This window comes from Clupea harengus, chromosome 8 (assembly GCF_900700415.2).
Source record: "Clupea harengus chromosome 8, Ch_v2.0.2, whole genome shotgun sequence".
Taxonomy (NCBI): Eukaryota; Metazoa; Chordata; class Actinopteri; order Clupeiformes; family Clupeidae; genus Clupea; species Clupea harengus.
Genome location: NC_045159.1, coordinates 5,323,784 through 5,345,876, shown reverse-complemented (window position 1 = coordinate 5,345,876; position 22,093 = coordinate 5,323,784). Strand labels below are relative to the sequence as shown.

At 42.8% G+C, this 22,093-nt stretch overlaps 3 protein-coding genes across 3 annotated transcripts; all 3 read right to left on the bottom strand.

The window, feature by feature from the left end:
• Nucleotides 1-368: 368 nt before the first annotated feature.
• LOC116221398 (odorant receptor 131-2-like) lies at nucleotides 369-1,344 on the bottom strand. Its single transcript, XM_031571293.1, has one exon. It carries the CDS (start codon nucleotides 1,342-1,344, stop codon nucleotides 379-381), a length of 966 nt encoding a protein of 321 aa, XP_031427153.1. The 3' UTR covers nucleotides 369-378.
• Nucleotides 1,345-11,769: 10,425 nt separating this feature from the next.
• On the bottom strand, nucleotides 11,770-12,729 carry LOC105909778 (odorant receptor 131-2-like). The gene has a single exon (XM_012838441.2). The coding sequence runs from the start codon at nucleotides 12,727-12,729 to the stop codon at nucleotides 11,770-11,772; it is 960 nt and encodes a 319-aa protein (XP_012693895.2).
• Nucleotides 12,730-19,961: 7,232 nt separating this feature from the next.
• LOC105909779 (odorant receptor 131-2-like) lies at nucleotides 19,962-21,006 on the bottom strand. Its single transcript, XM_031571600.2, has one exon. The coding sequence runs from the start codon at nucleotides 20,960-20,962 to the stop codon at nucleotides 19,997-19,999; it is 966 nt and encodes a 321-aa protein (XP_031427460.1). The 5' UTR covers nucleotides 20,963-21,006; the 3' UTR covers nucleotides 19,962-19,996.
• Between the last annotated feature and the right edge of the window lie 1,087 nt (nucleotides 21,007-22,093).

Sequence of the window (22,093 nt, the reverse complement as noted above, 5' to 3'; positions counted from 1 at the left end):
AAAATAAATAAATATAATATATAATATAATAATAAAATATAATCATTTGTCAACTGAGTGACGGCAAGGGGGAAATTATTATTATTATTGAGGGACAATAAAACACAGGTTGGGATCGGTACCAGGGCAGCATGGGTTTCTCTTTATACTGAACTGGAGGATGTTTATTCACAAAAAGAAAGTAGATCAAATAAAAGTGCAAGACCCAAACCCCCACACAAACTCATAAGGGTGAACAGTACAATACAATGAAGGTAAATCTGTCTAATTCATGTTATTGATGTATATGAAACATTGTCCGTATATGAAAGCTTAAATATGAAGTTTTCCTTCTAACAAACCAAAATAGCTGTATGCAATCAGAATGCCATATGCACATCAGTGTGCGGTTACAGAGGGTTTGACCTTTTGGGCTCCACACCTGACATAGTAGAGGAATAAGGGCCGAACAGCATCGTCTCTCAGGCCGTAGATCAGGGGGCTCAGGCACCGAGGCAGAATGAGAACAAAGAGAAAGTTCAGGTAGCGCAGGTCCATGAACAGACGACTGCTGCTGGTCATAGCCAAGGCTCTCTCGATGGTTCCATAAATGAATGTGTTCACACAGAGTACTAACTGAACAAGGTGGAGCAGTATGGTCTTATGAGCCTTCCTGGCAGATTCTTTGTCTGCTGAGGCAGATCGAGCTACAACCATAACATTAATGTAGGTGAAAATTAAGATGGCTGTTACAGTCACAAAGGAAAACAAATTGAAGCCATCAAACATATCTCTCTGCCATGGTGACAAAATAAACATCTGTCGAGTACAGAACATGGGATCTTTAAAAGACACTGGGTTCACTATCAGTGCATAAATAATATCTATCGAAAGATTTATTGAACTAAAGATCCAGATGAGAGCAATAGAAACACCTATTGTTTTTTGAGTCACCATCTCACTGTGCCTCAGTGGAAAACAAATAGCTACATAGCGCTCAAGTGACATCACAGCCAGGTTCAAAGCAGCATTGCGAAATGTTGTCACTGTCACAAGTATAATTAGTGCACAGAGAGCCTTAGGAATCAGTTGCACATTCATAGATAAAACATAGAGCAGTAAGGAGACCATTAACTGTACACTGTCATTGCAGAGCATGTGGGCAAAGAGGATGTAGCGAGGCAGCTCTCTAAACACAGGCTTACTCATGAGGGTGTGAAACATGATGCAGTTGATGCAGATGAACAGCAGAGACATGAGAATGGCCACAACAAGTTTAGACAGAGGCCCTTCATTCATTTCCACTTTAAACATCTGCTGGTGCACCAGTGGAACACCTTCACTAGACTGATTGATCATGGCCATCATATGCTATACATACTGTACATAGTACTTAGCATTTATGGCAAGTAGTTAAACAGAATATATCTCAGATAGACATGTGTGATAACATTTTGGTGACATTCAAGTAAAACAACATTTGTTGAGAGAGAGAGAGTGAGAGAGGTCGAATATATTTCTTATCAATTATTCAATTATGCTTTCCTCCTCTCTGCTCAAATTCTCATACCTTAAAGAGTAGTCCCTATACAGGAGAAGAAACTATGTTATACAGTGATATATTATGCATAATTTTTGATACAACAGTAGAACAAATCACATCATTAAAAATAACAAATGTGGCTTAAGATGAAATGCCAAAAGCGACCAGATTAAACACTCTGAAACTGTGGTGAATATTTCACACAAGAGGTCAAAACTGCTTCCATTTATAATGCTGAAATGGATGACGGTTCCTGCAACCCTGAGAAGGATAAGAGGAACACACATCATGTAAAGCTCCTGATGAGTGCTACTATGTCCACTCACTTTTATAAGCAGCTTTGTGTCATCATGCCTCATCTTTCTATTCCTGTCTGCATCCCAGAGGTCTTCGGAATCTTTTCTGAGAACTGGTTGTGGTTCTAAACTAGATTCTTAGAGCTGGTAGTGGTTATTAACCACATTCTTAGCGCTGGTAGTGGTTATTAACCACATTCTTAGAGATTGTAATGTTACTAAGCCACATTGTTAGAGCTTGTAGTGGTTCTAAACTACACTCTTAGAGATGGTAGTCATTGTAAACTTCAATCCTAGAGCTGATAGGGTTTCTAAACTACATTCTTAGAGATTGTAACAAACAAACAAGGCTGACTTACGTCAGTTTTTTATTGCACAAGCGACACACTGCAACACACACGTGGATATAGAGGTGACACAGGACACACAAGCACACGCAGGCCTGAGGTTGCTTTTTCCCGTCCCGAACTGTCCTTCCTCCAGGACCCCCCAGGAGCAGTGGCAGGGGCGGCGCCAGGGGGGGGCTAGGGGGTGCTCTAGCTCCCCCTGGATTAGCCATAGCACCCCCAAGAAAATAATGGTTTATTTATTATTGTTATTTAATTTCATTCTGCGTTATTTATTGTGTGATAATAATATTATAATATTTAACTCACTAAAGAAAATAATAACAGATTGAAATGAACAGATTGCTTTAGACACAGAGAAATCATTCTGTCATAACCTTTGACCCAACTTTCACGTCGCACGCTTGAATGTTGACGTTACCGGACGGTTGAAGGAGAAAGCAAGTAAAGCCAGTGCGTGGTAGTTTCAAGTGAATATCAACAATGCATCGGGTTTTGCTACCTAAATGTCCATGTTTGGAAGAACGATTAAGAAAGAAGAGTGACGTAGAAGAAGAAGAAATGCCAGGGGTATCTGGTGTGGATTTTTAAGGAGAGGAACGTTGTGGTCAAGGAGGTCAACCCTCCACCACTACTGAGGGTGCTAACCATGGTGCTAGCAGCATCAGTGACATTAGCATGAACGCTCAGGATGGTCCGAGAAGACCAAAACTCCAGAAATATCCACCTTGCATGTTTGGAGTCCAACAAAGGAGTTTTTGTAAAAGCTGTTTGGGACAGTTTGCGTGGTTGGAGTACAATGCAACTAAGGTATTGTTAGCTGTGTAACATTAATGAAAGCTGTCTGATTTGTTGCATACATTGATTGCCCTGTGTCGCTGAAGACTCGTTTCGGTTGATTAGCAACTAAGATGCCCTTTTTTGCCGAAGATTTTAACTTTTTGCCTTTTTCCTCTTTTTTGGATTTTTTTGTAGCAGCCTTAAAAAATTCAGATACTCTTTAGCCTAAGAAAAGCAGTCTGTCTATGTGCTATGTATACTTAAGGTTCTATGTGATTATTGATGATTGTGAACTGAAATAATATATACCTTTTTAACGCATTTCTGACTATTTGACTGTTTTAGTTATTTCTATCTGCTATTCCAAGATTAATTTCACTCTATCTGACATGGTAGTGGTCACCTGTCGCCCAACTTTAATCCTCACTACCACAAGTGTTTTAAAGTAAATTAGGTATTTGGGATTGCGGACTCAATAACATGCTGTATGCCTTTTGACAGTGAACGTCGCAGATGTGCGCGTCTGTCGGAAGAAGCCTAGATAATGATAATAATAATACAATCGGTTTTGCGCTTTTCATGGACCCCCAAAACGCTTCAGAGAGCAAACATGTAAAGTTGTTGTAGTAGAGAACCATGTGACACATAGGCTATCATCCTCATTTCATAGCACCCTCACTAAAACGCCTAGCTCCCTCATAGCACATGCAGAAAAAAATGTCTGGCGCCGCCACTGAGCAGTGGGCAGCTTTTCAGCGCCCAGGGACCAAGTGAACCGTCCGTCTTGGTCAAGGACGGACAGGAGAGTGTTCTGTTCTGAAAAAACATGAAAAAAGGGGGCCTTACGCCACTGACTAGGGACCGTCATAATAGCCTGCACCTGGGCCCGTCGTAACTACGTTACGCCACTGCAGCTGTTGCTTCTGAACTTAACTATTTTAGTGCCAGCTCTCACTACAATTGCTTGTGGCATTACATTTACCCTGTGATCTATATCTGAGTTTCTCTTGAATCCCTATCTTCTCTGTCATTACCCACCGAGTTAGACAGCCAGCTAACACTGGTTTGCTACATTTCCTGGGTGTGTCATGGCTTCTCCCTTTTGTCCTGTCTCTGTCTGATGCCCGGCGTGCAATATGTTCAGCTACTTTACATCAGCCTCCTTTAGCAGTCATAATACTTGTAACAAATCAAGTCTGGAGACGAGGGTATATTAACTTGAATCGCACTGTCAGAATATAAACCACATTAGCTTGCTAACATTAGCTAGTGAAACTCAGGTAGTACATGCGGTTGCAGTAGCTAGCTCAAACCTTCGGAAAATAACTACACAGCAGGAAAAAGAAGTGGGTTACGGTAAAGCCATAAATCAAGATCCACAGCACACTCACAAACCATTCCCATTTTTAATAGATAAAATAGATTTTTAAATACAGGCCTATATCCAATCTCCTTTTACGGTCAAAAATACTTCAAAAAGTAATAGCAAAGCAACTCACTTTCTTTTAACTTAGAAACCAACATCCAATAAGACCTTGAATCTGGCTTTAGAGCCCATCACAGCACTGAATCAGCCTTAGTCAAAGTTCTTGTCATGACTTGGGACTTCTGTATGCGCCACTTGGGTCATTGGTGACCTCTGGTGGCCTAAAGACATTATTTCAGACCCATTGTAATGTTTGCCTTTGTTTTCCTTCGGTGTCACACCTGTTTTGTATTTATTACTATCATGCAATTCAATTAGCCTCATTGACCAGGGTATATATACCTAGTAGCTTGCTAGACACGTCATCGCGTTTAGACAAACTAGATCCTAGACACTATCAAGTGTTCCTCGTTACTGTCTAAGTAACATTAGTATTTGTTAACGCGGTTCTCGGCCGCCGTTCGCAGCTTCTCTAAGCAGTGGTCTCTAGAAAGCTGTTTTTTGTTTCTTCGCCTGGGTGAGCAAGAGCTATACTTTTGATAGCTTCATTAGTTAAGCCATTTGCCCTATTGACTGTTCTTCTGTGCGTTGGAATAACTTCTTTGTTTGGATTATCACCCTGTTTTGGATTCTACGATTTCGTTGGGATTATTTCCTTTTTGGAGTTCTTCTGTGCTTTTGGGATCAACCTCTTGTGTTTGAATTATTGCTGTTTCAAGACACCGTTTCGCATTTTTGAAACTCCGTTTGACGGGGAGAAAATAAAACTAAGTTTTGACATTATTCTCTGCGTCTGGGCCCTCAATCCAGCGACCCGGGTTCGCTTCCAGACTCCGGTTCCCTGACAGTTCTAAATTATCTACTCATTGCATCTGATCATGGATGCATTCCATTGCCGGTTCTTCTGCTTTCGATATTATAGCTCATCATACTTTACTACAGAGACTTGAACACCATGTTGGTATCAAAGGCTGTGCCCTATCCTGGCCTTTTTGACCATCCTTGTCCACAATGAGTCATCCAGTCATACAAAAGTAAGTTATGGAGTTCCCCAAGGCTCAGTGCTTGAACTTCTGCTCTTCTCCTTGTGCATGCTACCCTTAGGTGCTGTAATAAGGAAGTATGGCATTAACATCCATTGCTATGCTGATGACACCCAACTATACCTCCATGAAACTTGAAGAAATTATGCAACTACCTAAAACAGACACTTGCCTGAAAGATGGATGAGTAACAATGTCCTGCTCCTTAACACTGATAAAACTGAGGTTATGCGTGTAGGTCCTAAACATTTGAGATCGACACTATCCAGCCACCCATCCACACTTGGTATACCTACCAAATTAAGTGACTCGTACTTGGTTTATATCCAAAGTCCAAAAACTGACCTTTGAAACAACCACCACACCAAAGTTTTGTTGACACTGTGGTAACCATGGTAACCCATGAGGGCATAAACATACATGACACTAAAGGTGCAAACAGCAGTGATATCAACCAAAGTGCTTCTGAAGTCATCTTTAAGTCCCATCACAAATTTATCAAGTTATGCCGCACCAAAATGATAAGATCCCTGATCTTAGCCCAAGCATATCCTGCAGGGATTTGCACAGTAGTGCCACATGATTCCACACACGTTTGTTACGCTTACGGTGCAAACCCATGACACCGTTACGAGCAACGCGATATTCTAATCCCATGCATTTCAACGGGAGGCAATCCATTGTGACGTAGACCCCCATTTTAGGCAACGGGACCGATAAAAGTTGGAAAATGTTGAATCCTATGCAAATGAGGAACGATTTTTCCCGGCAGCGGCCAATCAGATTGTTTGGTGTCGTCTCTGACGGTTTGAAAATGATATTTCCACGCGCTATAACACGCCAACTCAAAGTGATGGAAGCGTATTGCGTCGCTGTCATGGGTTTGCACCGTTAGACTGACCTGACGTATCTGGTCTGTGCCATTTAGGAATGGGGACATTTACTATGCAGTGTGAACGGCCCATAGTTTGGCCTGTTGAAGGATGGCCCCTTTTACTAGTGTAAGAACCTGGAAAATATGGGTTATATGTATATAATTTAATGATACTGTGCTGTTCTGTGTTTTTTTTTTAACGTTGACACTACATTTACCAGAATGCTATGTGGTTTTGTAGTTTAATGATGAGGCATTCTGTACATGTAGACCTGACATGTAGACATATTTATTTGTGTGATGTGTTTGTAAGGCCCTTTAAGAAAATTATTTATTTTGTTAATGCTTTTCTTATATTGATAATTATATGTGCTTGAAGTAGCTACAGTTACCATGATGCCTTTTCCCTTGTTTAGTAACAATGGGCCTCATTCTCGAACGTTTTAAGTGTCTTCTTTAATATCTTCTTCCCAACTTCGAAAGACTAACGTTAGAAAAGATCTCCGCCTGTTTCATGAACGCCTGAAAATGGGTTCTTACGCAGCCAAAGTGTTCTCAGCTGTGCTCCCCCGAATGAGGATTCTTAAATTGAATGCACGTGGTTTTGCATACATACACACCCCGCCATCTCCTTATAAGGGCACGCAACCGTAGTGACGTGTGCAGTCAGAATCGTCAGAATCCACGCAAAAGCAACTCGAAAGCGACAGTCATGTCAAAGCGGAAAGCGAGCACCGGTCGAGTAAACGCAGACCTAACTTCACCGGTGCAGAGGTAAAGGTACTGTTGCAAAATGTAGATGTGTCCATTCTATTCCACTATGGCTATATCCACGCGATTGAGTTTAGTGCTTATTTATTTATCCACGCGTAGAAACTCGTAGAATCATGACTATAAATGTGAAACGTAATTGTTAATGATACAAATATTCTCGTATTTATTATTATTATAATTATTTTAATCCGAGGATGTCTGTAGAGTTGATGTGAACGCAATCACCAACGATTTCTCACAAATTCAGCCCTTAACCCATCTAACACGTTGCGGCCCCGTGGGGCATCTGGTGTTTTTTTGAGGAATTGCATTTAAGAAAACTTTGGGCGATTTACGACTGCTATTTAGCGTTCTGAAATTCTGGTCTAAGTTCAGAACGAATCCCAGATGAGAAAAATGTCATGAATGCCAAATTTGTCCCTAAAACATCATGTGGAGTTCAGAAGAAATTCCTTCTTAAATTCTTCTTAACTGCGTTAGAGAATGAGGCTCAATGTCATTACAGTCCCTGTTGGTGTAAATGTCGGAACAGTCTGTTGTATGGAACCATCGAGAGAGCCTTGGCTATGACCAGCAGCAGCCGTCTGTTCATGAAAATCAATGAACTAGTGGTGATGAGTGACGACTATTGCATCACCTCACGTCATCTGGGCCAAAAAGTTGCACTTGCACACACCGCAAAGACTACATCCAACGGCAAACTAGCACATGGACTACACACACCGGCCAACTAGCACACGGACTGCACACAACGGCCAACTAGCACACGGACTACACACAACGGCCAACTAGCACACGGACTACACACAACGGCCAACTAGCACACGGACTACACACAACGGCCAACTAGCACACGGACTACACACAACGGCCAACTAGCACACGGACTACACACAACGGCCAACTAGCACACGGACTACACACAACGGCCAACTAGCACACGGACTACACAACGGCCAACTAGCACACGGACTACACAACGGCCAACTAGCACACGGACTACACACAACGGCCAACTAGCACACGGACTACACACAACGGCCAACATTCTGCATATTATTTCATAATATATCTGCTTCTAACCAAGAATATGTCTATAAGAGTTTGCAAATGGCACTGGCGTTGTCAGCCCCTGGTCTTGTTTGTGGAAAACTAAAGTAAGTGGCGCAGGTGGTAAATATGTAGAAACCGCACTAAATGGGTGCCAATGGATCGGCCTAATAAGTAGAAACCGCACTAAATGGGTGCCAATGGATCGGCCTAATAAGTAGAAACCGCACTAAATGGGTGCAAATGGATCGGTCCTAATAAGTAGAAGCCGCACTAAATGGGTGCCAATTGATCGGCCTACTACAGTGACCGCTGTCAAGAGCGGAAGATAAAGATAAAAAAATGTCACTGAGCAGCCAATGGGTAGCCAATCAGAGTGATCTCTCTCACCGACAGGCAGGGGCGGTTTTAGGCACGGGCGACCCGGGCAGCCCCCGGGGCGGCACTTTTTCATAAGACGTGGGGGGCGGCAAGAGCACTTAAAAAAAAAATCTGGGCCGCGAAGCGGTTTTCTATTATCTATCATATCACTGTGTGTGGAATTGGCGCCCCCTGCAGCTGCAGGCGCCTCTGCTCGCTAAGAAGGTGCCGTAGACAGATCCTGAGTGAGAAGGGAGAAGGGGGAAGGAGAGGGGGCGCGGGGGACAGTTCACCTCTGGGTCTCCCAAATGGAACGGACAAGGGGGGGAACGGGGGATCCACTGTATAGCAGTCACACCTCTACTTTCTTCCAAATAACGCACATTCATAACATTATAATTACAGGCCTATACGTAATTCCTGCACGTTTTCGTTTTTCTGAATTGTGTGAAATGGCTAATACAAATAGGTAATACAGAACGATTATGTGGTCACCAAGGGCAAGGTGAATTGGTGGAAGGAGACCACTGACTGCTTCAACTTATCCAACTGGTGAAGGTAGTACGTAGTTAGCAGAGGATAGATAGATAGATAGATACTTTATTTATCCCGAGGGAAATTAAACATCTTTAACAGAGTAGTCTATTACATTATCAAGATAACTATTGAAGGATGCTCAAGTGGACAAGGTAAAAATGTGTTTTCAGTCAAGTGTAACTTAACCTAAATTCCTATTAAGGCAACCAGCTAATGTTGAGCACCAACAGAATTGTTTACTAGCTAGCGTTAGCTAGCTGATTTGACCATAGGGTATGAACATGTTAATTCATCTGACACTAGGCTAAAGTGTTAGCGAAGTCCCACTAGCCACAACTAACAGAATATAACAGCATACAGAGTACTAGTATATTCTTAATAATGAACAGGTCGATAGCTAGCTGGTTAGACCATATATTTTCCGGCACTCAGAGGGGGTTTCGCCCCGGGGCGTAATTCCATGTACAACCGCCACTGCCGACAGGCTTCACTGAGCAGCCAATCAGCGTGATTTCTCTCACCGACGGGCTTCACTGAGTAGCCATTCAGAGTGATCTCTCTCACCGACGGGCTTCACTGAGTAGCCATTCAGAGTGATCTCTCTCACGACGGGCCTCGTCGCCAATTCAGCATGTTCCAAAAAGCTTGCGCCACAGTGCCCCCCTATCCACACTATTTTTGTACCGTTCTCCAAATGTTTTATGTCCACACCAAAACGCTTGGTTACAAACTAATTATTAACCATGAAAGTGTTAGAAATATCTGGTTCATCTATCTTTGTAATGTTTAAGGATGTTTTACTTTTCTTAAAGGTTTACAAATAATTTGGTTCCTGGAACATATGTTAACCATGAATACATAACTTAGTATATGTGACGTTATATGTGCCTAATAAAGTCTGCATTAATTGAATATGTCATTTATTCTTGTTACATCCTTAATAACCCACAAATTGGTCTAAACCAAAGCTTACTGATATACAGTAATATAAGAATGAAAATAGAAAGTTTGTAGCCTCCTAGTACACTGTTTGAATATGTTACTCATAGGAACAGAATAATTGTAGAATAGGTATCCCAACTGATAAACAGTGTTGTATTGCTCTATCCAAGTAAAGGTTATTGTACTCCCCCAGGCAGCTCGTGGTGACTGGGAGGCAGTAAGGGTTATTGTACCCCCCAGGCTGCTCGTGGTGACTGGGAGGCAGTAAGGGTTATTGTACACCCCCCCCCCCCCCCCCAGGCTGCTCGTGGTGACTGGGGGGCAGTAAGGGGTTATTGTACCCCCCCCAGGCTGCTCGTGGTGACTGAGGGGCGTTAGGGGTTATTGTACTCACCCCCCCAGGCTGCTCGTGGTGACTGAGGGGCAGTAGGGATTATTGTACCCCCCCAGGCTGCTCGTGGTGACTGGGAGGCAGGGCCCCTGTTGTGGAAACAGTGGAAACCTACAGTGGAAACTTGCTCAAGGGCAATGAGTGACACCTACAGACTATATCATTACCGATCCAACATAAGTTCTCTGTTCTAAAGTGAAGGATAACTTTCAAGATCAGACTGAAATGAAGAAAATGTCCCCCTACAACTACAAATACATTCATCCTTAAAACTTCCTTGTTCTAAAGTGAAGGCTAATCATTTTTCTAATCTCAATGTAAAAAAGATGAAATCCTTGTGTGAGTTTGAAAATTGTATTTCGAAAAAAAAGACAATTTCTCAAAACATACAACTTGCATCCAAAGTACCCTACCACACTCCTCCAAAGAAAGCATCTTGTGTTTCCACGAGACGGAGGCCTTATCCAAAGTCATAAGCCTCAATCATTCCCTAATAAGTGTTTCTGTATTGTGAGACTATAAGATGGACTTGTTGGTATAGTTTGTTTGTTGGTAAAGTAAAGTTTGCAGGTAGGAATACCCATTCCCAACTATTCTGCCACTATACGTAAGTGACATATTCAGACAGGATATTAAAAGGCTATAAAACTTCTATTCTGATCCTTGCTGTATATCAGTAACCTTAGGTTACGATCAATTAGTTGGTTATTAAGGATGTACCAAGAATAAATGACTGTTCAATGAGAATAAGGAATTGGTGATACTACCCTAATAAATGATGAATGGTGCTTAATGCAGACCTTATTGGCCACTAATACAGACACTAATTAGTTATGCGTTAATGACTAACATTTGTTCCCTAAAGTATTCAAATAAATATTATTATGAAGTATTATTTGTGCAACACATTTGGTTGGGGTGCCTTGGAGATGATCTTCCCATCTTCAGGCCTGAGGGAAGGGGAGAAGACACAGTGCCAGATGCCCTGGGCACCCCTTCTTTTGGATTGGGAAATCGGCTGTGTGATGCAAAGAGCTCAAGGACTGTGAAATGAAATGAGATCAGATGGGTTTTTTTTAATTAGAATAATGTGGGAAGACTTTTATTGAGTTGAGTAGTTATACAATTATCAGGTATGTTCACTCACCTAATGCTTGTGAAACCACAGCAGTAGTGTCATGTGAATAGAGTTTTTAATTCTGTTGCATCACGAGTATAGGCTTTATGTCAATATTTTGTTGAAGCATAGTTAAGTGCACAGACACAAGCATACTACTCAAGCAAGCACAAATGTACGCAGATGAAATGACCAATGACCATGTTTCATTCGATACAAATATTCCTCATATTCCAAAGTTTCCATAATTCCTTCGTGTCCACTTGGCTCAGTCATAACTCCTGCTGCGCCCAAAGCTGCACAGACTCTCCTAGTGTGCGCTTACAGAGGGTTTGACCTTTTGGGCTCCACACCTGACATAGTAGAGGAATAAGGGCCGAACAGCATCGTCTCTCAGGCCGTAGATCAGGGGGCTCAGGCACCGAGGCAGAATGAGAACAAAGAGAAAGTTCAGGTAGCGCAGGTCCATGAACAGACGACTGCTGCTGGTCATAGCCAAGGCTCTCTCGATGGTTCCATACAACAGACTGTTCAGACAAAGTACTAACTGGCCAAGGTGGAGCAGGACTGTTCTCCAAGCTTTCTTAGCAGAATCTTTATCCGCCGAGGCAGATTTAGCTGCGACTATAACGCTGACATAGGTGAAAAGGATAATGACTGTTACAAGCACAAAGAAGAAACCATTAAGTCCTTGAAACACATCTCTTTGCCATGGTGACAGAATAAACCTCTCTCGAGTACAGAACATGGGATCTTTAAAAGACACTGGGTTCACTATCAGTGCATACATATTATCTATCACAGGACTTAGGCAACCTAGGAACCAGATTATGGCAATCGCAACGCCCGTCCCTTTCTGTGTCGCCATCTCGCTGTGGCGTAAAGGGAAACAAATAGCCACGTAGCGCTCGAGTGACATCACACCCAGGCTTAAAGCAGAAATACGAGCCGTGCCTGCCGACACGATAACAATCAGTGAACAAACAGCTTTAGGAATCATCTGCAAATTTAGAGATAAAATATAGAGCATTGAGACCACCAGCAGATGAACCGTGTCATTGCAGAGCATGTGGGCAAAGAGGATGTAGCGAGGCAGCTCTCTAAACACAGGCTTACTCATGAGGGTGTGAAACATGATGCAGTTGATGCAGATGAACAGCAGAGACATGAGAATGGTCACAAGTAGTTTAGACAGAGGCCCTTCATTCATTTCCACTTTAAACATCTGCTGATGCACCAGTAGAGCTCCTACACTGGACTGATTTGTCATGACCATTATATGCTATACATAAATAAATAATTTAGAATCTAGTAAATAACCGTATAGAATAGTAATAGAATATGTACACACTCACAAACACACACATAGACATATATAATCACAGTGTAAAAAATAACAAATGTAGCTGAAATGTGAAAAAAGACCAGATTAAACACACTGTGCTGAAAACTTGACACAATAAATCAAACCAGAAATTAAACATGCACACATTTATAATGCTGAAATGGATGACTGTTCCTGTAACCCTGAGAAGGATAAGAGGAACACACATCATGTGAAGCTCCTGATGAGTGCTACTATGTCGACTCACTTTTATTGGCAGCTTTGTGTCATCATGCCTCATCTTTCTATTCCTGTCTGCATCCCAGAGGTCTTCGGAATCCGCCAGTAACATAGCAAACTACTAATGCAACTCCCGTAGTCGTTATTGTTTATTTCTTCGTTTGCGTGCGTGCGTGCGTGCGTGCGTGCGTGAGGTGTGTGAGTGAGTGAGACCAGCATACCGTGTAGAGAATATACACTTGTTACACTTGTGAGTGAGTGAGTGTGTGTGTGTGTACTGCTTACTATTAATATCCCATATTATGTTGTAATACATTGATGTTGCATGTAGAGATGAGACCAGCGTGTGTGTGTAGAGAATATACATGTATGTAGACAAAATAAGTTACTAACCAGAATCTTTTTAAGGCATTAATTACTGTCTGCCACAAGGGCTACACAAGTCTAGTTTTCGTGCTTTTCCTGAATTTGTGTTAACAGTTACATTAACATTTAGTCGACGGTTTTATCCAAAGCGACTTACAAGGATGTATACACATTTACACTGATGGCACACTGCACATCAGGAGCAATTAGGGGTTCAGTGTCTTGCTCAAGGACGCTTCGACAGGGAATTGAACTAACAACCTTCTGATTACTAAACGACTTCTCTACCTCCTGTACCACTGTCGCCCCTTTATTTATTGAGGGTGAGGAAATCTCCTGTTATGTGTGCTCTGACCGGCATACCGTGTGTGTGTGTGTGTGTGTGTGTGTGTGTGTGTATGCGCGTGTGTGTGTGTGTATGCGTGTGTGTGTGTGCGCGTGTGTGTGTGTGGCACACCCTGGTATCACCCCCTCCCCCCATAGGTGAACCCCTCACCCCACTGTCTCCCCCTTCTCACCTAAAGGGTGTGGTCATCCCCTCCCCTATTGTATTCTACCTGACTGAATTGTATAAATGCGTACATATTATGCTATCAGGTAGGCCTTTCTCTGAGCACCAGCTGAGAGGGGTCTCCACGCCGAAATAAACTACAGAAACCTGACTTCAACTCTCCGGTCCCTTCTTCAACTTAAGCATGCTCATTTAAATGATATCACTAGTAAGCATACCTTTGAAAGTCAAACATGCGGTATGTTTAGCTCTTACTGCTCTTTGACTTTCAAAGGTATGCTTACCAGCATGCTTAAATAGAGATATACTTAATTTCTCTCTACTATGCTCTATTACACTAAACCATAGTTCATCATCATCATGATCATCATTGTTTATTCAGGGAGAATTGACTGAGCACAGTAGCCTGGATACCAGACCGAACTTAGCCCCGCCCACAATTTTTTTGGTTGGGAAGTTCGGTCTGGTATTACTCCATTGAGGAGAAATTATCTGCGGCTCGATATCGGCCGTACCAATCAAATTGTTAAGGCGGGCTTTATACGATGATGGACAGATGATCAACAGTAACGTAACCAACCACGTCACCAACACACGAGTTGAATTCGTTTTCAACAAACATGGCTGCCGCTGGAGAGCTGAAATGTATAGATTCGAGTCCATTTAGACATTGACAGTGCATTCATTTTGAAAGAGGAACAGAGAAACGCGATTAAGGCATTTGTCAATCGAAAAGATGTTTTTGCCTTCCTTCCTACGGGATCCGGTAAAAGTGTAATGTATCAGCTGCCCCTGGTCACATACTACGTTGTTCTGATTGGTTGTAGGTAACCAATTGAGCGAAGAGGCATTTTTTCTCCTGGTTCGGTTGAAACACGCCCCATAATCACAGCCCAATGGAGCGGTATCAGACTCATATTCTGACTAGAATTATGAGTATGACATCGTCAGGCTATGAGCACAGGGCTCTTTTGCAGCAATGCCCTGATTGAGGCTACAACCATAACAAAACAAAACAGACAAAATAAATAAAAAAAACACATTACAGTTTTTCTCGATTGCTAACACACATTTTTTGAAAGCATGCCTCGTTTTCTCAAAACTCTAAACACAAATCCCAAAACCACTCACACAAAATGCAAAACCCTTTATATCTCCTGCAAAATGCAACTTTGCTTTCAAAACAGTGTTATGTCACCTCAAAAGGGTATTTTGTTTTCAAATGACAAACACAGCTCATTATATGAGTAGACATTCTAAGTATCGATTGAACACTGATGTGCTCAATGGAAAACACTACTATGAAATGGGAAAACACCAGTATGAAGGCCTTATCAGGAGCATTATGCCTTTTCATGTTCAGTGTTACTGTACGCTTACTCTTGTAGTAAAATATAACTGTATAATGTTTTTACTCAAATATAAAACAACACACAAATATACAGTAACAACTCAAATATTTCTTTATTTTTTCCAAAAGTGCTGTAGCCTTAACATCACAGCAAACCCAACTGAATGTGTAAATGATTTGCACAGAACAAACAATAGGATATAGGCCAGTACAGTCAACAAAAAAAAGAAAGAAAAATGTAAAATAAAAAAGGACAAAAAATGACTGCATCCTGTTCTAGCTCAAGACAATATTGACAATGTTGTATCAGAAATAGACCTACACAGTGTTGTGAATGTTGTTGCATTTTGTGTGAGTGGTTTAGGGATTTTTGTTTAGAGTTTGGAGAAAACGAGGCATGCTTCATGTGTGTAAGCAATCGAGAAAAACTGTAACATTGGATTGGATTACAGTAATGTGTCAGTGCTGATAGGACGCAATCAGTTGTGGAAATGTATATGACTTACTTGCACATAGTCATAGCATAACTGTTTGACTGTCGGAGTTTCTGACAAAAGGCACCCTGTACACCTGCTTTATTCTCAAGGTGTTCCGCCTTAGAACACAGTCCACTGTGGCTAGGCTCACTGTATTGATGTTTAGGAATAAGTCTTGGTCATCAATGGTTGCACTTTGTATTTGTTTACGTAATTTTACAGATACAGTACAATGGAAAATACAAGAATACTATGCTCCTGATAAGGCATTCAAACTAGTGTTTTCCTGTCATAGTAGTGTTTCTTACCTATTCCCTCTTCTGAATGTCCAGAGAATGGATGCAACTGAGAAGCGGCTTATATTTGGTTGAATGCTCTGGCCGGCCTCCTGCATGGTCAAACCATGGTTGACCACAGTGGCCCGAATCTCATCAGAGATAATGGCTCTCCTTGCTCTTTCTCTTCATCCTCTTCCTCCTCTTACTCTCACTCCTCTGCCTTTCTGATCACCTCTCACTTCAATGTTGCCATCAATTGTTCTCCAAACCAGGAGCTAACCTGTGGCCATCATATTGCTAAAAGTTTGATTTCAAATTGCACAACAGCCTTGGAAATGGAAGTTTTGCCAATTGAATAGCAGTGTGTTCTGTCTGAACACAATGAGGTTTTGGCATTGATGAAGTGTGCAAAGTAGAGAGGATGGTGTTTAGTGTTTTGAAGAAAGTGTGGTTAACAATTGAAATCTGTGTCTAAAGCAGATAATTGTGTGTTGTGTTTTGAAGAAAGTGCGGTTAACAATTGAAATCTGTGTCTAAAGCAGATAATTGTGCTTATAGTTTAGCAGAATTGGTTTAGGGAGTTGGCACATGAGTTACAGGTTGTGGTCATTGTGCCATAAGTTCCAGTTTTTGAATGTCCTTCGAGCCTTCTGGGACTTTCAGTCTTTGTCTCCACACACAGCCCGCGCTGCAACTATAACATTGATGTAAGTAAAGATGATGATTAATGCTACCGCCACAAAGGACACTCCATTTACAGCCTGGAACATTTCTATTTGCCAATTTGAATCTACAAATATCTGTCGAAAGCAAAACGTTCGACCGCTGTAGAACATGTGATCCGTAATCATCCCGTAAAATGTGTCTATCAGGGGAAAAATTGAGGACAGAATCCACATTACGCCAATGGCAACGGCGGTCGCGTAGTGTGTCGCCATCTCGCTGTGCCTCAGTGGGAAGCAAATGGCTACGTAACGCTCAAGCGACATCACGGCAATGTTCAAAGCAGCGTTGCGATAGGTGACCGTGACCACGTACACGATCAGCGCACAGATGGCCTTGGTGAGCTGCAGCAGATACAACACCATGATGAAGATCATAGCCGTTATTGCCATCTGAACCGGGTCATTGCAGAGCATGTGGGCAAAGGGGATGTAGCGAGGCAGCTCTCTAAACACTCATGAGGGTGTGAAACTTGATGCAGATGAACAGCAGAGACATGAGAATGGTCACAAGTAGTTTAGACAGAGGCCCTTCATTCATTTCCACTTGAAACATCTGCTGGTTGGACTGGGTTTCTGATTATTTCTGAATGGACTGAATCCATTGGAATTCTAAGTTACTTAAGTTTGAAGCTATTTGTTTATTGCCTTACTGAAAAGAGTATATTCTCTGTTGATTACTTCTCAGTTATTAACACTACTGAGTCCGAGCCTGTTTTTCACTCTCTGCACAGGGAGCGCAGACTTCAAAGGGTTAAAAATTATTGAAGTTTAAACTGCATCTGTGACTGTGCTCTTATTTCAAACCTGACAGACATGTAAGCAATACAGGTGGGAAGGACTGCTGAAGTAGCCTGCCAAAGAAAGGGAAAAGCCCACCTGCCCCTGGCCTCTGATCTTTAGAGGCAGCTATGACACGTGTGTGTGCGTGCGTGTGCGTGCATGTGCATATGCACGTGTGCGTGCGTGCACGTGCATGTTTGTTTGCGTGCGCGTGTTTGTGTGTGCACGCGCACCCGTGTATGTGTGTATGTGTTCTCTAAATCTAAATCCTTCCAAGTGCTTATGGCTGTGTGTCTCTGCTGCCCCCTCCTGGAGGAGTAAGGTCATGGGCCCTGTGATGGGTCAACGTGTCTGCTGATGGGGAATCATTCGACGGCATGTGCTTGTTATAGACTTCAGAGAGATTTCTACTCGACTGTCAGCGTTGCCTTTCCTTTTCGTGTAAACTGATCAAGTTGTCTTAAATTTGAATGGAGACTTTTTCCAACTGCTGTTCTCCGATCTCTCCACATGTGTTCCGATCTCTCCACATGTGTTCCGATCTCTCCACCTGATCTCTCCACATGTGTTCCGATCTCTCCACCTGATCTCTCCACATGTGTTCTGATCTCTCCACCTGATCTTTCCACATGTGTTCCGATCTCTCCACATGTGTTCCGATCTCTCCACATATCTCTCCACATGTGTTCCGATCTCTCCACCTGATCTCTCCACATGTGTTCCGATCTCTCCACATGTGTTCCGATCTCTCCACATATCTCTCCACATGTGTTCTGATCTCTCCACATGTGTTCCGATCTCTCCACATGTGTTCGAAGGGATTTAGATCTGGACTCATGGCTGGACACTTTAGAACAGTTCAGTTCAGCTCATTTGGATGCTTTTGGATGTGTGCTTTGGATCCCTGTTCTGCTAAAGGTCTCATTTAGATGTGTGCTTTGGATCTCTGTTCTGCTAAAGGACTCATTTAGATGTGTGCTTTGGGTCCCTGTTCTGCTAAAGGACTCATTTAGATGTGTGCTCTGGGTCACTGTCCTGCTAGAGGACTCATTTAGATGTGTGCTTTGGGTCCCTGTCCTGCTAGAGGACACATGTAGATGTGTGCTTTGGGTCCCTGTCCTGCTAGAGGACACATGTAGATGTGTGCTTTGGGTCACTGTCCTGCTAAAGGACTCTTTTAGATATGTGTTTTGGGTTCCTGTCCTGCTAAAGGACTCATGACCTTCAGCAGAGACGCAGCTTGGCAACACTGGATTGAACCAAAATAACTTGTTAACCTTCCAGCTACACAAAGAACGCCATTAGAACCAATCGCATGTGCTGCAAATGCCACATGACTGCTGACCAGAGTAACCAAACCCTGCACTGATTGGCCTATAATGGTAGTGGAAGACTGCGATGAACTGGTGTAACCAAACCCTGCACTGATTGGCATAAACCTGTAATGGTAGTGGAAGACTGCGATGACCTGTTATAACCAAACCCTACACTGATTGGCCTAAACCTATAATAGTAGTGGAAGACTGCGATGACCTGTTGTGCTTGAAAGCTAGGACACATCAGAACCACCGTGAATGTGTTAGAATTAAACTTTATTACCAAACAAGTAGAAGAGGAGGCAACAATGCTAGTGTAACATTATGCAGAGAAAAACAGATTGGGTGTGTACATATGTGATGTTGTGTTTTGAGTACAATAATCTACACAATACTCGGGGAACAGTCTGTTTGTAATGTCAGTAAGTGAGCGAGGGAGTAAGTACACAAGTTCATGTGTTAGGTGAAAATTCACTCAAGTTATCTCAGGACTCCAGAGTTGTAGATCAGTATATTTATTCAGTAACAATTGCAATCGGACTCACTCACAGCACAAAGATGAAAGTGAAGCAATTTCACAAACATCGCACAAGGTTTATATACTTAAGATTTATCTAACTCTGACGCCATAAATGTTTCTAATGTCAGCAAGAATAGCCACGCTCAACTAAAAGTCCTTTTGTGTCATCACAAATGCGCTTTCTGTAATGCATGGATGTCAGTTTTACACAGGTTTGAACAAGCACAGTTCGTTCCTTATCACCTCTGAGCTCACCCAAACATGGACAAAAGGTTCCTTCTCTTTATATATCATTAAGTGGTGTCAGCGCCTAATAATCTAAGTTACACACACACAGAAACACAGAAAAGCCATTTTCCTGCTTACATAAGCACATGATTCATACTAGGTAAATATTAATACAAGGCACTTGATTAATACATTCTTAAGTCATGAACAGTGTTTCTAAATTCATTCTATTAATTGACCTATTTTCCAGTCTGAGCTGAGAGAAGCATCTGATGGGCAGAACTGGCAGCTTTATTAACAAATCCTATTTTCAAATCGATTGGAAATGTACTAGTGTTAAAACATTTTCAAAGATCAGTCCTCCCTAACAAATCAAATAGCCAGGAGGTCAGTAGAATGTCACAGATACCCAAATTATGTTCTCAGTGTGCGGTTACAAAGGGTTTGACCTTTTGGGCTCCACACCTGACATAGTAGAGGAATAAGGGCCGAACAGCATCGTCTCTCAGGCCGTATATCAGGGGGCTCAGGCACCGAGGCAGAATGAGAACAAAGAGATAGTTCAGGTAGCGCAGGTCCATGAACAGACGACTGCTGCTGGTCATAGCCAAGGCTCTCTCGATAATGCCATAAAGAAATGAGTTAAGGCACAGGCCCAGCTGGATGAGGTGCAGCAGGAGAGTCCTGTGGGCTTTCTTTGCCGATTCTTTATTACTGGAGGCAGATCGAGCTACAACCATCACACTGATGTAGGTGAAGACAATGATCAGCGTCACAGCGACAAAGTAGAAGGCATTAAAGCCCTGAAACACGTCGGCCTGCCACGGAGCCATGAAGATGCGTTCGCGCGTGCAGAACATGCGCTCACTGAAGAAACTGCCATCTCTGGCGACTGCATACAGGATGTCAATCACCACGTTCACGCCCCCTAGAAACCATATGATGAGAATGCCGACGGCAGTGGCAGCGGGCGTGGCAATGGTGGCGTGTTGCAACGGGAAGCATATGGCCACGTAGCGCTCCAGCGACATGAGGGCCAGGTTCAGCGGAGCGTTGAGGAAGGTGGCACTGGAGACGAACAGGGCGAGGGAGCAGGCGGCTCTGGGGATCTGCAGGTAAGACATGGAGAGGATGTAGAGGAGAGAGGTGAAGAGCAGCTGGATGGAGTCGTTGCAGAGCATGTGGGAGAAGAGCACGTAGCGAGGCGTCTCCCTGAAGGCCTGCTTGCGGCTCAGCGTGAAGAGCAGGAGGCAGTTGATCCAGATGAAGAGCACTGACATGACGATGGCCACTGCCAGCTTAGTCAAGGGCCCCTCGTTTAACTGCACCTGGAACATCTGCTGGTGGACGAAGAGGAGCTGCTGGCTGGACGAGTTGGTGCCATCCATCTTGACAAAATATCAAGACAAATATAATGGCAAATAATGTGACAAATATCAAGACAAATATTATTAATAAATCCTTAACATCAGGTTACCCATCAGATGATAGAAATACAGACATTGTCACAAGCATATAACACATCAGACACTAAAAATCAGATATACACATATTTCTATATGTTGAGCATCAGTGTGTATATCTGCATAACACACACTGTTCAGAATCTGCCGAGGTCACAAACACACACAGCGCGTCACACAGCAACACACACTGCTGACTAAATGACAGCGACTCAGATGAAGCCAAAAACAGACTGAGTACGATGCAATCACATGTAAAAGAGTTCAAAACCAATCTGTACTATCTCTCAGTGTCATTCCTGTCTTCAGTTCAGTAATGCATGTCAGAGCTGTGTGGTAGAGAGATTCAGCGTGTTCGGAGATCAGTCATTACTCAAAGCTGTGTGGCAGAGAGATCCAGCGCGTTCAGAGATCAGTCATTACTCAACGCTGTGTGGTAGAGAGATACAGCGTGTTCAGAGATCAGTCATTACTCAACGCTGTGTGGCAGAGATCCAGCGCGTTCAGAGATCAGTCATTACTCCGCAGCAGGTGGAGGACCCCCTGCCCTGTCTGGTCATCTGTGAGACTCTGACCCATTGCCTTGGTTTTATGGGATGCCCATCACCATGGCAACCCTGTGAGGAAGGGTAGGGTGTGTCTCTCAGGCACACGTCAGCATTGGTCTCACCCCTCTTTTCGTGCTACTCTTTGTCTCATGTTTCTCTCTCTACTCCACTTATTGTGCAACTGTTTCAACACACACAGCATTAAGCCCTTTTAATTGTTTGGTGTTTGACCGTTCAGTTTGAAGAGATTGAAAATGTATTTAAATCTGGTGGCCATGTGGTACACCAGTGTTCAAACCCCCTGTTGAGCAGAGTCCCTGTTCTGTCCCTCCACCTCTGCCCTGTTACTGAGGGTGCCCATGGATACCTTTATGACACATAGTGGATACCTTTATGACACATAATGGATACCTTTATGACACATAGTTTTCCACTTCCTTGAAGTTTACGTTCACAGCACACACTGAAGTAATAATAATAATTAGTATTATTATTATTTATATTATTA